General features: G+C 43.4%; 1 protein-coding gene across 1 annotated transcript in view; it reads right to left on the bottom strand.

The window, feature by feature from the left end:
• Positions 1–19,522, bottom strand: part of NISCH (nischarin) — a 1,490,316-nt gene that overhangs the window by 220,077 nt on the left and 1,250,717 nt on the right. Inside the window, exon 15 of the mRNA XM_044078886.1 lies at positions 978–1,042. Within this exon, the coding sequence (XP_043934821.1) occupies positions 978–1,042 (65 nt within the window). The remainder of the gene's footprint in view (positions 1–977; positions 1,043–19,522) is intronic.

Below are 19,522 nucleotides of genomic sequence, written 5' to 3'. Positions count from 1 at the left end.
TGTGTACTTAATAAAGGATTTTTGGCTGGAAACAGACTGCCTGCCTTACTTGGATTACTTTCGAATACTTAGTAATGCTGTACAATTATTCATTTTCTATTATGTTTTGTTCTGAATTAAGACGAGTTTACATTCGCTACTTCTACTACTATTGTCTGATCTGATTAATATACAGTGATTAACTAGAAATATATGGGCTGAAAATCTTCCACACAGAGAAGTTTCTTACACTGTTTTGTTTTTGGACCCACTGCACTTATTTAGTAGGTTGTTTTGAGACTTCGGGGATACCATGGAGATTACCGGTATTTTGTTTTCTTAAATACAGTATTCATTTTTTAACAGTGACAAGTTCATAAACTGCTCTTCAGAAGCAACCATTCACCCATTTTCCAATAACCCACACTTTTATGCTTTCAGAGGGTTACTGCAGCCTATACCATTAAACAATAGGGACAAGAATTTGAACCCCCCCACTGAAGAGGACACTGGGCCATCGAAGAATATAAATACGTAAATACATACACACCCTCTACATAAATACCTACCAGCAATTTGGGGAACATTTACCTATCACTTGTCTTTGGGAGAATGCAGGAAACCAGAATACCTGGAGAAAACTCAAACCATATCTACTACTTAAAAATCAGACTTTATTTTTAGAAACAATTAATAAAAGTTCTATACAAAACTATAAAACATGATAAAATGCTGAAACACACACACGCTAATGCTAAATCATACATGCTGATTATTGTTGGTCTTTTATGATAGTACAATACTTTGTTATTTTGCTATGGATGACCAACAAAGCAAAAGTTAATAGAATCTCCCATCACAGCTGATAAGAACTGTTCCTGACTTTAAAGCACATTTCTTCTTTACTTCTACAGTGCTGTTAAAGCCAAACATACCTTTCAAGCTGCACAGACCTATCGTGACATTATATCCCATGAACTTATCACACACAAGCTTACCTCACATGACTAGGTCCATTTTCTTCTATAGATTCAGCAGGGACTTTACTTGTCTGGAGATCCGCCTTGGGAAAGGAAAAACAAAATCATAAAACACTCATGACTAAACACTTTCTTATACAGTTTTATAAATGACTAATGTGGGTTATTTGCACAATAGACTTTACAGTACTACATCTGATATGAACGATGGCAAACAGGCAAAATAAACGTTCAGCAAAGGCCCAAAAATAACAATGGTCATATTGTTATTGTGTGAGAGGCCACTAGGCCCGTCTTGCAGTTTAATTCTGTACTGCAATGCTGGGAGGAATGACAAGGCCACAGGAGGAAATAAATATCTAATTTAAATTTAAAATGAAAACTGCATATTTATTTAGTAGGGCAGTGACTCAGAAAGGGACATCCTGTACTGTTATAGCAATACTGTTTGCAGCAAGGAAGCCTGAGGATAATGCAACTACACCACTGGAAAATGCAAAGCAAAAGAGGAGGAATGTGCTAGCTTCCTAGTGCACAGGAAGAGGTCTCTTACTGCGCTCCAGCTGACCTGGGTTTGACTACAGGTTCTGGTACTGGAGGAGTCAGCTGGGAGAGAAGGGAACAAATGGCTGCAGTCTGCTCATCTACCCCATGGAGGCAGAGCTAGTCAACCTTGTTATAACATCATTAACACGTTGTGGGAGTCAGCTAGCACAGGACAGCATCAGGAAATAGTCTAAACATGGAGACAGAGCTAGTCAACCTTGTTATAACACCATTAACACGTTGTGGGAGTCAGCATCAGGAAATAGTCTAAGCATGGAGACAGAGCTAGTCAACCTTGTTATAACACCATTAACACGTTGTGGGAGTCAGTTAGCACAGGACAGCATCAGGAAATAGTCTAAACATGGAGACAGAGCTAGTCAACCTTGTTATAACACCATTAACACGTTGTGGGAGTCAGCATCAGGAAATAGTCTAAGCATGGAGACAGAGCTAGTCAACCTTGTTATAACATCATTAACACGTTGTGGGAGTCAGCTAGCACAGGACAGCATCAGGAAGTAGTCTAAACATGGAGACAGGGATAGTCAATCTTGTTATAACATCTTTAACACATTGTGGGAGTCAGCTAGCACAGGACAGCATCAGGAAGTAGTCTAAGCATGGAGACAGGGATAGTCAACCTTGTTATAACATCATTAACACTCTGTGGGAGTCAGCTAGCACAGGACAGCATCAGGAAGTAGTCTAAGCATGGAGACAGGGATAGTCAACCTTGTTATAACATCATTAACACATTGTGGGAGTCAGCTAGCACAGGTCAGCATCAGGAAGTAGTCTAAGCATGGAGACAGGGATAGTCAACCTTGTTATAACATCATTAACACGTTGTGGGAGTCAGCATCAGGAAGTAGTCTAAACATGGAGACAGAGCTAGTCAACCTTGTTATAGCATCATTAACACTTTGTGGGAGTCAGCTAGCACAGAACAGCATCAGGAAGTAGTCTAAGCATGGAGACAGAGCTAGTCAACCTTGTTATAGCATCATTAACACTCTGTGGGAGTCAGCTAGCACAGGTCAGCATCAGGAAGTAGTCTAAGCATGGAGACAGGGATAGTCAACCTTGTTATAGCATCATTAACACTTTGTGGGAGTCAGCTAGCACAGGACAGCATCAGAAATAGTCTAAGCATGGAGACAGGGATAGTCAACCTTGTTATAACATCATTAACACGTTGTGGGAGTCAGCTAGCACAGGACAGAATCAGGAAATAGTCTAAACATGGAGACAGGGATAGTCAACCTTGTTATAGCATCATTAACACTTTGTGGGAGTCAGCTAGCACAGGACAGCATCAGAAATAGTCTAAGCATGGAGACAGAGCTAGTCAACCTTGTTATAACATCATTAACACTCTGTGGGAGTCAGCTAGCACAGGACAGCATCAGGAAGTAGTCTAAACATGGAGACAGGGATAGCCAACCTTGTTATAACATCATTAACACGTTGTGGGAGTCAGCTAGCACAGGACAGCATCAGGAAGTAGTCTAAGCATGGAGACAGGGATAGTCAACCTTGTTATAACATCATTAACACGTTGTGAGAGTCAGCTAGCACAGGACAGCATCAGGAAATAGTCTAAACATGGAGAAAGAGCTAGTCAACCTTGTTATAGCATCATTAACACTTTGTGGGAGTCAGCTAGCACAGGACAGCATCAGGAAGTAGTCTAAGCATGGAGACAGAGCTAGTCAACCTTGTTATAGCATCATTAGCACTTTGTGGGAGTCAGCTAGCACAGGACAGCATCAGAAATAGTCTAAGCATGGAGACAGGGATAGTCAACCTTGTTATAACATCATTAACACGTTGTAGGAGTCAGCTAGCACAGGACAGCATCAGGAAGTAGTCTAAGCATGGAGACAGGGATAGTCAACCTTGTTATAACATCATTAACACGCTAGGGAGTCAGCTAGCACAGGACAGAATCAGGAAATAGTCTAAGCATGGAGACAGGGATCGGCAACCTTGTTATAACATCATTAACACTCTGTGGGAGTCAGCTAGCACAGAACAGCATCAGGAAATAGTCTAAGCATGGAGACAGGGATAGTCAACCTTGTTATAACATCATTAACACGTTGTGGGAGTCAGCTAGCACAGGACAGCATCAGGAAGTAGTCTAAGCATGGAGACAGGGATAGTCAACCTTGTTATAGCATCATTAACACGTTGTGGGAGTCAGCTAGCACAGGACAGCATCAGAAAGTAGTCTAAGCATGGAGACAGGGATAGTCAACCTTGTTATAACATCATTAACACTCTGTGGGAGTCAGCTAGCACAGGACAGCATCAGAAAGTAGTCTAAGCATGGAGACAGGGATAGTCAACCTTGTTATAACGTCATTAACACGTTGTGGGAGTCAGCTAGCACAGGTCAGCATCAGGAAGTAGTCTAAGCATGGAGACAGGGATAGTCAACCTTGTTATAACATCATTAACACATTGTGGGAGTCAGCTAGCACAGGTCAGCATCAGGAAGTAGTCTAAGCATGGAGACAGGGATAGTCAACCTTGTTATAACATCATTAACACGTTGTGGGAGTCAGCATCAGGAAGTAGTCTAAACATGGAGACAGAGCAAGTCAACCTTGTTATAGCATCATTAACACTTTGTGGGAGTCAGCTAGCACAGAACAGCATCAGGAAGTAGTCTAAGCATGGAGACAGAGCTAGTCAACCTTGTTATAGCATCATTAACACTCTGTGGGAGTCAGCTAGCACAGGTCAGCATCAGGAAGTAGTCTAAGCATGGAGACAGGGATAGTCAACCTTGTTATAGCATCATTAACACTTTGTGGGAGTCAGCTAGCACAGGACAGCATCAGAAATAGTCTAAGCATGGAGACAGGGATAGTCAACCTTGTTATAACATCATTAACACGCTAGGGAGTCAGCTAGCACAGGACAGAATCAGGAAATAGTCTAAACATGGAGACAGGGATAGTCAACCTTGTTATAGCATCATTAACACTTTGTGGGAGTCAGCTAGCACAGGACAGCATCAGAAATAGTCTAAGCATGGAGACAGAGCTAGTCAACCTTGTTATAACATCATTAACACTCTGTGGGAGTCAGCTAGCACAGGACAGCATCAGGAAGTAGTCTAAACATGGAGACAGGGATAGCCAACCTTGTTATAACATCATTAACACGTTGTGGGAGTCAGCTAGCACAGGACAGCATCAGGAAGTAGTCTAAGCATGGAGACAGGGATAGTCAACCTTGTTATAACATCATTAACACGTTGTGAGAGTCAGCTAGCACAGGACAGCATCAGGAAATAGTCTAAACATGGAGAAAGAGCTAGTCAACCTTGTTATAGCATCATTAACACTTTGTGGGAGTCAGCTAGCACAGGACAGCATCAGGAAGTAGTCTAAGCATGGAGACAGAGCTAGTCAACCTTGTTATAGCATCATTAGCACTTTGTGGGAGTCAGCTAGCACAGGACAGCATCAGAAATAGTCTAAGCATGGAGACAGGGATAGTCAACCTTGTTATAACATCATTAACACGTTGTAGGAGTCAGCTAGCACAGGACAGCATCAGGAAGTAGTCTAAGTATGGAGACAGGGATAGTCAACCTTGTTATAACATCATTAACACGTTGTGGGAGTCAGCTAGCACAGGACAGAATCAGGAAATAGTCTAAGCATGGAGACAGGGATCGGCAACCTTGTTATAACATCATTAACACTCTGTGGGAGTCAGCTAGCACAGAACAGCATCAGGAAATAGTCTAAGCATGGAGACAGGGATAGTCAACCTTGTTATAACATCATTAACACGTTGTGGGAGTCAGCTAGCACAGGACAGCATCAGGAAGTAGTCTAAGCATGGAGACAGGGATAGTCAACCTTGTTATAGCATCATTAACACGTTGTGGGAGTCAGCTAGCATAGGACAGCATCAGAAATAGTCTAAGCATGGAGACAGGGATAGTCAACCTTGTTATAACATCATTAACACATTGTGGGAGTCAGCTAGCACAGGACAGCATCAGGAAGTAGTCTAAATATGGAGACAGAGCTAGTCAACCTTGTTATAACATCATTAACACGTTGTGGGAGTCGTCAGCTAGCACAGGACAGCATCAGAAATAGTCTAAGCATGGAGACAGGGATAGTCAACCTTGTTATAGCATCATTAACACTCTGTGGGAGTCAGCTAGCACAGGACAGCATCAGGAAATAGTCTAAGCATGCAGACAGAGCTAGTCAACCTTGTTATAACATAATTAACACATTGTGGGAGTCAACTAGCACAGGACAGCATCAGGAAGTAGTCTAAGCATGGAGACAGGGATAGTCAACCTTGTTATAACATCATTAACACGTTGTGGGAGTCAGCTAGCACAGGACAGCATCAGGAAGTAGTCTAAGCATGGAGACAGGGATAGTCAACCTTGTTATAGCATCATTAACACGTTGTGGGAGTCAGCATCAGGAAATAGTCTAAGCATGGAGACAGGGATAGTCAACCTTGTTATAACATCATTAACACTCTGTGGGAGTCAGCTAGCACAGGACAGCATCAGGAAATCGTCTAAGCATGGAGACAGAGCTAGTCAACCTTGTTATAACATCATTAACACTTTGTGGGAGTCAGCTAGCACAGGACAGCATCAGGAAGTAGTCTAAGCATGGAGACAGGGATAGTCAACCTTGTTATAGCATCATTAGCACGTTGTGGGAGTCAGCTAGCACAGGACAGCATCAGGAAGTAGTCTAAGCATGGAGACAGGGATAGTCAACCTTGTTATAATATCATTAACACTCTGTGGGAGTCAGCTAGCACAGGACAGCATCAGGAATTAGTCTAAACATGGAGACGGAGCTAGTCAACCTTGTTATAACATCATTAACACTTTGTGGGAGTCAGCTAGCACAGGACAGCATCAGGAAATAGTCTAAGCATGGAGACAGAGATAGTCAACCTTGTTATAACATCATTAACACGTTGTGGGAGTCAGCTAGCACAGGACAGCATCAGGAATTAGTCTAAACATGGAGACGGAGCTAGTCAACCTTGTTATAACATCATTAACACTTTGTGGGAGTCAGCTAGCACAGGACAGCATCAGGAAATAGTCTAAGCATGGAGACAGAGCTAGTCAACCTTGTTATAACATCATTAACACTTTGTGGGAGTCAGCTAGCACAGGACAGCTTCAGGAAGTAGTCTAAGCATGGAGACAGGGATAGTCAACCTTGTTATAGCATCATTAACACATTGTGGGAGTCAGCTAGCACAGGACAGCATCAGGAAATAGTCTAAGCATGGAGACAGAGCTAGTCAACCTTGTTATAACATCATTAACACGTTGTGGGAGTCAGCTAGCACAGGACAGCATCAGGAAATAGTCTAAGCATGGAGACAGAGCTAGTCAACCTTGTTATAACATCATTAACACGTTGTGGGAGTCAGCTAGCACAGGACAGCATCAGGAAGTAGTCTAAGCATGGAGACAGGGATAGTCAACCTTGTTATAGCATCATTAACACGTTGTGGGAGTCAGCTAGCACAGGACAGCATCGGTAAGTAGTCTAAGCATGGAGACAGGGATAGTCAACCTTGTTATAACATCACTAACACGTTGTGGGAGTCAGCTAGCACAGGACAGCATCAGGAAGTAGTCTAAGCATGGAGACAGAGCTAGTCAACCTTGTTATAGCATCATTAACACTCTATGGGGGTCAGCTAGCACAGGACAGCATCAGGAAGTAGTCTAAGCATGGAGACAGGGATAGTCAACCTTGTTATAACATCATTAACACGTTGTGGGAGTCAGCTAGCACAGGACAGCATCAGGAAATAGTCTAAGCATGGAGACAGAGCTAGTCAACATTGTTATAGCATCATTAACACTCTGTGGGGGTCAGCTAGCACAGGACAGCATCAGGAAGTAGTCTAAGCATGGAGACAGGGATAGCCAACCTTGTTATAACATCATTAACACTCTGTGGGAGTCAGCTAGCACAGGACAGCATCAGGAAGTAGTCTAAGCATGGAGACAGAGCTAGTCAACCTTGTTATAACATCATTAACACTTTGTGGGAGACAGCATCAGGAAATAGTCTAAGCATGGAGACAGAGCTAGTCAACCTTGTTATAACATCATTAACACGTTGTGGGAGTCAGCTAGCACAGGACAGCATCAGGAAGTAGTCTAAGCATGGAGACAGGGATAGTCAACCTTGTTATAACATCATTAACACGTTGTGGGAGTCAGCTAGCACAGGACAGCATCAGGAAATAGTCTAAGCATGGAGACAGGGATAGTCAACCTTGTTATAGCATCATTAACACGTTGTGGGAGTCAGCATCAGGAAATAGTCTAAGCATGGAGACAGGGATAGCCAACCTTGTTATAACATCATTAACACTCTGTGGGAGTCAGCTAGCACAGGACAGCATCAGGAAGTAGTCTAAACATGGAGACAGGGATAGTCAACCTTGTTATAACATCATTAACACTTTGTGGGAGTCAGCTAGCACAGGACAGCATCAGGAAGTAGTCTAAGCATGGAGACAGAGCTAGTCAACCTTGTTATAACATCATTAACACATTGTGGGAGTCAGCTAGCACAGGACAGCATCAGAAATAGTCTAAGCATGGAGACAGGGATAGTCAACCTTGTTATAGCATCATTAACACGTTGTGGGAGTCAGCTAGCACAGGACAGCATCAGGAAATAGTCTAAGCATGGAGACAGGGATAGTCAACCTTGTTATAGCATCATTAACACGTTGTGGGAGTCAGCTAGCACAGGAGAGCATCAAGAAATAGTCTAAACATGGAGACGGAGCTAGGCAACCTTGTTATAACATCATTAACACTCTGTGGGAGTCAGCTAGCACAGGACAGCATCAGGAAATAGTCTAAGCATGGAGACAGGGATAGTCAACCTTGTTATAACATCATTAACACGTTGTGGGAGTCAGCTAGCACAGGACAGCATCAGGAAATAGTCTAAGCATGGAGACAGAGCTAGTCAACCTTGTTATAACATCATTAACACGTTGTGGGAGTCAGCTAGCACAGGACAGCATCAGAAAGTAGTCTAAGCATGGAGACAGGGATAGTCAACCTTGTTATAACATCATTAACACTTTGTGGGAGTCAGCTAGCACAGGTCAGCATCAGGAAGTAGTCTAAGCATGGAGACAGGGATAGTCAACCTTGTTATAACATCATTAACACTCTGTGGGAGTCAGCTAGCACAGAACAGCATCAGGAAATAGTCTAAGCATGGCGACAGGGATAGTCAACCTTGTTATAACATCATTAACACTCTGTGGGAGTCAGCTAGCACAGAACAGCATCAGGAAATAGTCTAAGCATGGAGACAGGGATAGTCAACCTTGTTATAAAATCATTAACATGTTGTGGGAGTCAGCTAGCACAGGACAGCATCAGGAAGTAGTCTAAACATGGAGACAGAGCTAGTCAACCCTTGTTATAACATCAATAACACGTTGTGGGAGTCAGCTAGCACAGGACAGCATCAGAAATAGTCTAAGCATGGAGACAGGGATAGTCAACCTTGTTATAACATCATTAACACTCTGTGGGAGTCAGCTAGCAGAGAACAGCATCAGGAAATAGTCTAAGCATGGAGATAGAGCTAGTCAACCTTGTTATAACATCATTAACACGTTGTGGGAGTCAGCTAGCACAGGACAGCATCAGAAATAGTCTAAGCATGGAGACAGGGATAGTCAACCTTGTTATAGCATCATTAACACTTTCTGGGAGTCAGCTAGCACAGGACAGCATCAGAAATAGTCTAAACATGGAGACAGGGATAGTCAACCTTGTTATAACATCATTAACACGTTGTGGGAGTCAGTTAGCACAGGACAGCATCAGGAAATAGTCTAAGCATGGAGACAGGGATAATCAACCTTGTTATACCATCATTAACACGTTGTGGGAGTCAGCTAGCACAGGACAGAATCAGGAAGTAGTCTAAGCATGGAGACAGGGATAGTCAACCTTGTTATAGCATCATTAACACTTTGTGGGAGTCAGCTAGCACAGCACAGCATCAGGAAGTAGTCTAAGCATGGAGACAGGGATAGTCAACCTTGTTATAACATCATTAATACTCTGTGGGAGTCAGCTAGCACAGGACAGCATCAGGAAGTATTCTAAGCATGGAGACAGAGCTAGTCAACCTTGTTATAACATCATTAACACTTTGTGGGAGTCAGCTAGCACAGGACAGCATCAGGAAATAGTCTAAGCATGGAGACAGGGATAGTCAACCTTGTTATAACATCATTAACACGTTGTGGGAGTCAGCTAGCACAGAACAGCATCAGGAAGTAGTCTAAGCATGGAGACAGGGATAGTCAACCTTGTTATAACATCATTAACACGTTGTGGGAGTCAGCTAGCACAGGACAGCATCAGGAAGTAGTCTAAGCATGGAGACAGGGATAGTCAACCTTGTTATAACATCATTAACACGTTGTGGGAGTCAGCTAGCACAGGACAGCATCAGGAAGTCGTCTAAACATGGAGACGGGGATAGTCAACCTTGTTATAGCATCATTAACACCTTGTGGGAGTCAGCTAGCACAGGACAGCATCAGGAAATAGTCTAAGCATGGAGACAGGGATAGTCAACCTTGTTATAACATCATTAACACGTTGTGGGAGTCAGCTAGCACAGAACAGCATCAGGAAGTAGTCTAAGCATGGAGACAGGGATAGTCAACCTTGTTATAACATCATTAACACGTTGTGGGAGTCAGCTAGCACAGGACAGCATTAGGAAGTAGTCTAAGCATGGAGACAGGGATAGTCAACCTTGTTATAACATCATTAACACGTTGTGGGAGTCAGCTAGCACAGGTCAGCATCAGAAAGTAGTCTAAACATGGAGACAGGGATAGTCAACCTTGTTATAGCATCATTAACACTCTGTGGGAGTCAGCATCAGGAAATAGTCTAAGCATGGAGACAGGGATAGTCAACCTTGTTATAGCACCATTAACATTCTGTGGGAGTCAGCATCAGGAAATAGTCTAAGCATGGAGACAGGGATAGTCAACCTTGTTATAGCATCATTAACACGTTGTGGGAGTCAGCTAGCACAGGACAGCATCAGGAAGTAGTCTAAGCATGGAGACAGGGATAGTCAACCTTGTTATAGCATCATTAACACTCTGTGGGAGTCAGCTAGCACAGGACAGCATCAGAAATAGTCTAAGCATGGAGACAGAGCTAGTCAACCCTGTTATAACATCATTAGCACTTTGTGGGAGTCAGCTAGCACAGGACAGCATCAGGAAATAGTCTAAACATGGAGACAGGGATAGTCAACCTTGTTATAACATCATTAACACTTTGTGGGAGTCAGCTAGCACAGGACAGCATCAGGAAATAGTCTAAGCATGGAGACAGGGATAGTCAACCTTGTTATAGCATCATTAACACTTTGTGGGAGTCAGCTAGCACAGGACAGCATCAGGAAATAGTCTAAGCATGGAGACAGGGATAGTCAACCTTGTTATAGCATCATTAACACTTTGTGGGAGTCAGCTAGCACAGGACAGCATCAGGAAATAGTCTAAACATGGAGAAAGGGATAGTCAACCTTGTTATAGCATCATTAACACTTTGTGGGAGTCAGCTCGCACAGGACAGCATCAGGAAGTAGTCTAAGCATGGAGACAGGGATAGTCAACCTTGTTATAACATCATTAACACGTTGTGGGAGTCAGCTAGCACAGGACAGCATCAGGAAGTAGTCTAAACATGGAGACAGGGATAGTCAACCTTGTTATAGCATCATTAACACTTTGTGGGAGTCAGCTAGCACAGGACAGCATCAGGAAATAGTCTAAGCATGGAGACAGAGCTAGTCAACCTTGTTATAGCATCATTAACACTCTGTGGGAGTCAGCATCAGGAAATAGTCTAAACATGGAGACAGGGATAGTCAACCTTGTTATAACATCATTAACACGTTGGGAGTCAGCTAGCACAGGACAGCATCAGGAAGTAGTCTAAGCATGGAGACAAGGGATAGTCAACTTTGTTATAGCATCATTAACACGTTGTGGGAGTCAGCTAGCACAGGTCAGCATCAGGAAATAGTCTAAGCATGGAGACAGGGATAGTCAACCTTGTTATAGCATCATTAACACATTGTGGGAGTCAGCATCAGGAAATAGTCTAAACATGGAGACAGGGATAGTCAACCTTGTTATAACATCATTAACACGTTGTGGGAGTCAGTTAGCACAGGACAGCATCAGGAAATAGTCTAAGCATGGAGACAGGGATAATCAACCTTGTTATAACATCATTAACACGTTGTGGGAGTCAGCTAGCACAGGACAGAATCAGGAAGTAGTCTAAGCATGGAGACAGGGATAGTCAACCTTGTTATAGCATCATTAACACTTTGTGGGAGTCAGCTAGCACAGCACAGCATCAGGAAGTAGTCTAAGCATGGAGACAGGGATAGTCAACCTTGTTATAACATCATTAATACTCTGTGGGAGTCAGCTAGCACAGGACAGCATCAGGAAGTATTCTAAGCATGGAGACAGAGCTAGTCAACCTTGTTATAACATCATTAACACTTTGTGGGAGTCAGCTAGCACAGGACAGCATCAGGAAATAGTCTAAGCATGGAGACAGGGATAGTCAACCTTGTTATAACATCATTAACACGCTAGGGAGTCAGCTAGCACAGAACAGCATCAGGAAGTAGTCTAAGCATGGAGACAGGGATAGTCAACCTTGTTATAACATCATTAACACGTTAGGAGTCAGCTAGCACAGAACAGCATCAGGAAGTAGTCTAAGCATGGAGACAGGGATAGTCAACCTTGTTATAACATCATTAACACGTTGTGGGAGTCAGCTAGCACAGGACAGCATCAGGAAGTCGTCTAAACATGGAGACGGGGATAGTCAACCTTGTTATAGCATCAGTAACACCTTGTGGGAGTCAGCTAGCACAGGACAGCATCAGGAAATAGTCTAAGCATGGAGACAGGGATAGTCAACCTTGTTATAACATCATTAACACGTTGTGGGAGTCAGCTAGCACAGAACAGCATCAGGAAGTAGTCTAAGCATGGAGACAGGGATAGTCAACCTTGTTATAACATCATTAACACGCTAGGAGTCAGCTAGCACAGGACAGCATTAGGAAGTAGTCTAAGCATGGAGACAGGGATAGTCAACCTTGTTATAACATCATTAACACGTTGTGGGAGTCAGCTAGCACAGGTCAGCATCAGAAAGTAGTCTAAACATGGAGACAGGGATAGTCAACCTTGTTATAGCATCATTAACACTCTGTGGGAGTCAGCATCAGGAAATAGTCTAAGCATGGAGACAGGGATAGTCAACCTTGTTATAGCACCATTAACATTCTGTGGAGTCAGCATCAGGAAATAGTCTAAGCATGGAGACAGGGATAGTCAACCTTGTTATAGCATCATTAACACGTTGTGGGAGTCAGCTAGCACAGGACAGCATCAGGAAGTAGTCTAAGCATGGAGACAGGGATAGTCAACCTTGTTATAGCATCATTAACACTCTGTGGGAGTCAGCTAGCACAGGACAGCATCAGAAATAGTCTAAGCATGGAGACAGAGCTAGTCAACCCTGTTATAACATCATTAGCACTTTGTGGGAGTCAGCTAGCACAGGACAGCATCAGGAAATAGTCTAAACATGGAGACAGGGATAGTCAACCTTGTTATAACATCATTAACACTTTGTGGGAGTCAGCTAGCACAGGACAGCATCAGGAAATAGTCTAAGCATGGAGACAGGGATAGTCAACCTTGTTATAGCATCATTAACACTTTGTGGGAGTCAGCTAGCACAGGACAGCATCAGGAAATAGTCTAAGCATGGAGACAGGGATAGTCAACCTTGTTATAGCATCATTAACACTTTGTGGGAGTCAGCTAGCACAGGACAGCATCAGGAAATAGTCTAAACATGGAGAAAGGGATAGTCAACCTTGTTATAGCATCATTAACACTTTGTGGGAGTCAGCTCGCACAGGACAGCATCAGGAAGTAGTCTAAGCATGGAGACAGGGATAGTCAACCTTGTTATAACATCATTAACACGTTGTGGGAGTCAGCTAGCACAGGACAGCATCAGGAAGTAGTCTAAACATGGAGACAGGGATAGTCAACCTTGTTATAGCATCATTAACACTTTGTGGGAGTCAGCTAGCACAGGACAGCATCAGGAAATAGTCTAAGCATGGAGACAGAGCTAGTCAACCTTGTTATAGCATCATTAACACTCTGTGGGAGTCAGCATCAGGAAATAGTCTAAACATGGAGACAGGGATAGTCAACCTTGTTATAACATCATTAACACGTTGTGGGAGTCAGCTAGCACAGGACAGCATCAGGAAGTAGTCTAAGCATGGAGACAAGGGATAGTCAACTTTGTTATAGCATCATTAACACGTTGTGGGAGTCAGCTAGCACAGGTCAGCATCAGGAAATAGTCTAAGCATGGAGACAGGGATAGTCAACCTTGTTATAGCATCATTAACACATTGTGGGAGTCAGCATCAGGAAATAGTCTAAACATGGAGACAGGGATAGTCAACCTTGTTATAGCATCATTAACACTCTGTGGGAGTCAGCTAGCACAGGACAGCATTAGGAAATAGTCTAAGCATGGAGACAGGGATAGTCAACCTTGTTATAACATCATTAACACGTTGTGGGAGTCAGCTAGCACAGGACAGCATCAGAAATAGTCTAAGCATGGAGACAGAGCTAGTCAACCTTGTTATAACATCATTAACACTCTGTGGGAGTCAGCTAGCACAGGACAGCATCAGGAAATAGTCTAAACATGGAGACAGGGATAGTCAACCTTGTTATAACATCATTAACACTTTGTGGGAGTCAGCTAGCACAGGACAGCATCAGGAAGTAGTCTAAGCATGGAGACAGGGATAGTCAACCTTGTTATAACATCATTAACATGTTGTGGGAGTCAGCTAGCACAGGACAGCATCAGGAAATAGTCTAAGCATGGAGACAGAGCTAGTCAACCTTGTTATAACATCATTAACACTTTGTGGGAGTCAGCTAGCACAGGACAGCATCAGGAAGTAGTCTAAGCATGGAGACAGGGATAGTCAACCTTGTTATAGCATCATTAACACATTGTGGGAGTCAGCTAGCACAGGACAGCATCAGGAAATAGTCTAAACATGGAGACAGGGATAGTCAACCTTGTTATAGCATCATTAACACATTGCGGGAGTCAGCTAGCACAGGTCAGCATCAGGAAGTAGTCTAAGCATGGAGACGGAGCTAGTCAACCTTGTTATAGCATCATTAACACATTGTGGGAGTCAGCTAGCACAGGTCAGCATCAGGAAGTAGTCTAAGCATGGAGACAGGGATTGTCAACCTTGTTATAACATCATTAACACGTTGTGAGAGTCAGCTAGCACAGGACAGCATCAGAAATAGTCTAAGCATGGAGACAGGGATAGTCAACCTTGTTATAACATCATTAACACTTTGTCGGAGTCAGCTAGCACAGGACAGCATCAGGAAGTAGCTAAGCATGGAGACAGGGATAGTCAACCTTGTTATAACATCATTAACACGTTGTGGGAGTCAGCTAGCACAGGACAGCATCAGGAAATAGTCTAAGCATGGAGACGGGGATAGTCAACCTTGTTATAACATCATTAACACGTTAGGGAGTCAGCTAGCACAGGACAGCATCAGGAAGTAGTCTAAGCATGGAGACAGGGATAGTCAACCTTGTTATAACATCATTAACACGTTGTGGGAGTCAGCTAGCACAGGACAGCATCAGGAAGTAGTCTAAGCATGGAGACAGGGATAGTCAACCTTGTTATAACATCATTAACACATTGTGGGAGTCAGCTAGCACAGGTCAGCATCAGGAAGTAGTCTAAGCATGGAGGCAGGGATAGTCAACCTTGTTATAACATCATTAACACATTGTGGGAGTCAGCTAGCACAGGTCAGCATCAGAAAGTAGTCTAAGCATGGAGACAGGGATAGTCAACCTTGTTATAGCATCATTAACACTCTGTAGGAGTCAGCTAGCACAGGTCAGCATCAGGAAGTAGTCTAAGCATGGAGACAGGGATAGTCAACCTTGTTATAACATCATTAACACTTTGTGGGAGTCAGCTAGTACAGAACAGCATCAGGAAATAGTCTAAACATGGAGACAGGGATAGTCAACCTTGTTATAGCATCATTAACACTCTGTGGGAGTCAGCTAGCACAGGACAGCATCAGGAAATAGTCTAAGCATGGAGACAGGGATAGTCAACCTTGTTATAACATCATTAACACGTTGTGGGAGTCAGCATCAGGAAATAGTCTAAGCATGGAGACAGGGATAGTCAACCTTGTTATAGCATCATTAACACTTTGTGGGAGTCAGCTAGCACAGGACAGCATCAGGAAGTAGTCTAAGCATGGAGACAGAGCTAGTCAACCTTGTTATAGCATCATTAACACTTTGTGGGAGTCAGCTAGCACAGGACAGCATCAGGAAATAGTCTAAGCATGGAGACAGGGATAGCCAACCTTGTTATAACATCATGAACACGTTATGGGAGTCAGCTAGCACAGGACAGCATCAGAAATAGTCTAAGCATGGAGACAGGGATAGTCAACCTTGTTATAACATCATTAACACTCTGTGGGAGTCAGCTAGCACAGGACAGCATCAGGAAGTAGTCTAAGCATGGAGACAGGGATAGTCAACCTTGTTATAACATCATTAACACTTTGTGGGAGTCAGCTAGCACAGGACAGCATCAGGAAGTAGTCTAAGCATGGAGACAGGGATAGTCAACCTTGTTATAGCATCATTAACACTCTGTGGGAGTCAGCTAGCACAGGACAGCATCAGGAAATAGTCTAAGCATGGAGACAGGGATAGTCAACCTTGTTATAGCATCAATAACACTTTGTGGGAGTCAGCTAGCACAGGACAGCATCAGGAAATAGTCTAAGCATGGAGACAGGGATAGTCAACCTTGTTATAGCATCATTAACACGTTGTGGGAGTCAGCTAGCACAGGACAGCATCAGGAAATAGTCTAAGCATGGAGACAGGGATAGTCAACCTTGTTATAGCATCATTAACACTTTGTGGGAGTCAGCTAGCAAGGACAGCATCAGAAATAGTCTAAGCATGGAGACAGGGATAGTCAACCTTGTTATAACATCATTAACACTCTGTGGGAGTCAGCTAGCACAGGACAGCATCAGGAAGTAGTCTAAGCATGGAGACAGGGATAGTCAACCTTGTTATAACATCATTAACACTTTGTGGGAGTCAGCTAGCACAGGACAGCATCAGGAAGTAGTCTAAGCATGGAGACAGGGATAGTCAACCTTGTTATAGCATCATTAACACTCTGTGGGAGTCAGCTAGCACAGGACAGCATCAGGAAATAGTCTAAGCATGGAGACAGGGATAGTCAACCTTGTTATAGCATCAATAACACTTTGTGGGAGTCAGCTAGCACAGGACAGCATCAGGAAATAGTCTAAGCATGGAGACAGGGATAGTCAACCTTGTTATAGCATCATTAACACGTTGTGGGAGTCAGCTAGCACAGGACAGCATCAGGAAATAGTCTAAGCATGGAGACAGGGATAGTCAACCTTGTTATAACATCATGAACACATTGTGGGAGTCAGCTAGCACAGGACAGCATCAGAAATAGTCTAAGCATGGAGACAGGGATAGTCAACCTTGTTATAACATCATTAACACTTTGTGGGAGTCAGCTAGCACAGGACAGCATCAGGAAATAGTCTAAGATTGGAGACAGGGATAGTCAACCTTGTTATAGCATCATTAACACGTTGTGGGAGTCAGCTAGCACAGGACAGCATCAGGAAGTAGTCTAAGCATGGAGACAGGGATAGTCAACCTTGTTATAACATCATTAACACTTTGTGGGAGTCAGCTAGCACAGGACAGCATCAGGAAGTAGTCTAAGCATGGAGACAGGGATAGTCAACCTTGTTATAACATCATTAACATGTTGTCGGAGTCAGCTAGCACAGGACAGCATCAGGAAATAGTCTAAGCATGGAGACAGAGCTAGTCAACCTTGTTATAACATCATTAACACTGTGGGAGTCAGCTAGCACAGGACAGCATCAGGAAGTAGTCTAAGCATGGAGACAGGGATAGTCAACCTTGTTATAGCATCATTAACACATTGTGGGAGTCAGCTAGCACAGGACAGCATCAGGAAATAGTCTAAACATGGAGACAGGGATAGTCAACCTTGTTATAGCATCATTAACACATTGTGGGAGTCAGCTAGCACAGGTCAGCATCAGGAAGTAGTCTAAGCATGGAGACGGAGCTAGTCAACCTTGTTATAGCATCATTAACACATTGTGGGAGTCAGCTAGCACAGGTCAGCATCAGGAAGTAGTCTAAGCATGCAGACAGGGATTGTCAACCTTGTTATAACATCATTAACACGTTGTGAGAGTCAGCTAGCACAGGACAGCATCAGAAATAGTCTAAGCATGGAGACAGGGATAGTCAACCTTGTTATAACATCATTAACACTTTGTCGGAGTCAGCTAGCACAGGACAGCATCAGGAAGTAGTCTAAGCATGGAGACAGGGATAGTCAACCTTGTTATAACATCATTAACACGTTGTGGGAGTCAGCTAGCACAGGACAGCATCAGGAAATAGTCTAAGCATGGAGACGGGGATAGTCAACCTTGTTATAACATCATTAACACGTTGTGGGAGTCAGCTAGCACAGGACAGCATCAGGAAGTAGTATAAGCATGGAGACAGTGATAGTCAACCTTGTTATAACATCATTAACACGTTGTGGGAGTCAGCTAGCACAGGACAGCATCAGGAAGTAGTCTAAGCATGGAGACAGGGATAGTCAACCTTGTTATAACATCATTAACACATTGTGGGAGTCAGCTAGCACAGGTCAGCATCAGGAAGTAGTCTAAGCATGGAGACAGGGATAGTCAACCTTGTTATAACATCATTAACACATTGTGGGAGTCAGCTAGCACAGGTCAGCATCAGAAAGTAGTCTAAGCATGGAGACAGGGATAGTCAACCTTGTTATAGCATCATTAACACTCTGTAGGAGTCAGCTAGCACAGGTCAGCATCAGGAAGTAGTCTAAGCATGGAGACAGGGATAGTCAACCTTGTTATAACATCATTAACACTTTGTGGGAGTCAGCTAGTACAGAACAGCATCAGGAAATAGTCTAAACATGGAGACAGGGATAGTCAACCTTGTTATAGCATCATTAACACTCTGTGGGAGTCAGCTAGCACAGGACAGCATCAGGAAATAGTCTAAGCATGGAGACAGGGATAGTCAACCTTGTTATAACATCATTAACACGTTGTGGGAGTTAGCATCAGGAAGTAGTCTAAGCATGGAGACAGGGATAGTCAACCTTGTTATAACATCATTAACACTTTGTGGGAGTCAGCTAGCACAGGACAGCATCAGGAAGTAGTCTAAGCATGGAGACAGGGATAGTCAACCTTGTTATAGCATCATTAACACTCTGTGGGAGTCAGCTAGCACAGGACAGCATCAGGAAATAGTCTAAGCATGGAGACAGGGATAGTCAACCTTGTTATAGCATCAATAACACTTTGTGGGAGTCAGCTAGCACAGGACAGCATCAGGAAATAGTCTAAGCATGGAGACAGGGAAAGTCAACCTTGTTATAGCATCATTAACACGTTGTGGGAGTCAGCTAGCACAGGACAGCATCAGGAAATAGTCTAAGCATGGAGACAGGGATAGTCAACCTTGTTTTAACATCATGAACACGTTGTGGGAGTCAGCTAGCACAGGACAGCATCAGAAATAGTCTAAGCATGGAGACAGGGATAGTCAACCTTGTTATAACATCATTAACACTTTGTGGGAGTCAGCTAGCACAGGACAG

Source organism: Protopterus annectens, chromosome 7.part1 (genome assembly GCF_019279795.1).
Source record: "Protopterus annectens isolate FY-2018-M chromosome 7.part1, PAN1.0, whole genome shotgun sequence".
Classification (NCBI taxonomy): Eukaryota; Metazoa; Chordata; order Ceratodontiformes; family Protopteridae; genus Protopterus; species Protopterus annectens.
This window is presented reverse-complemented; position numbering and strand designations above follow the sequence as displayed.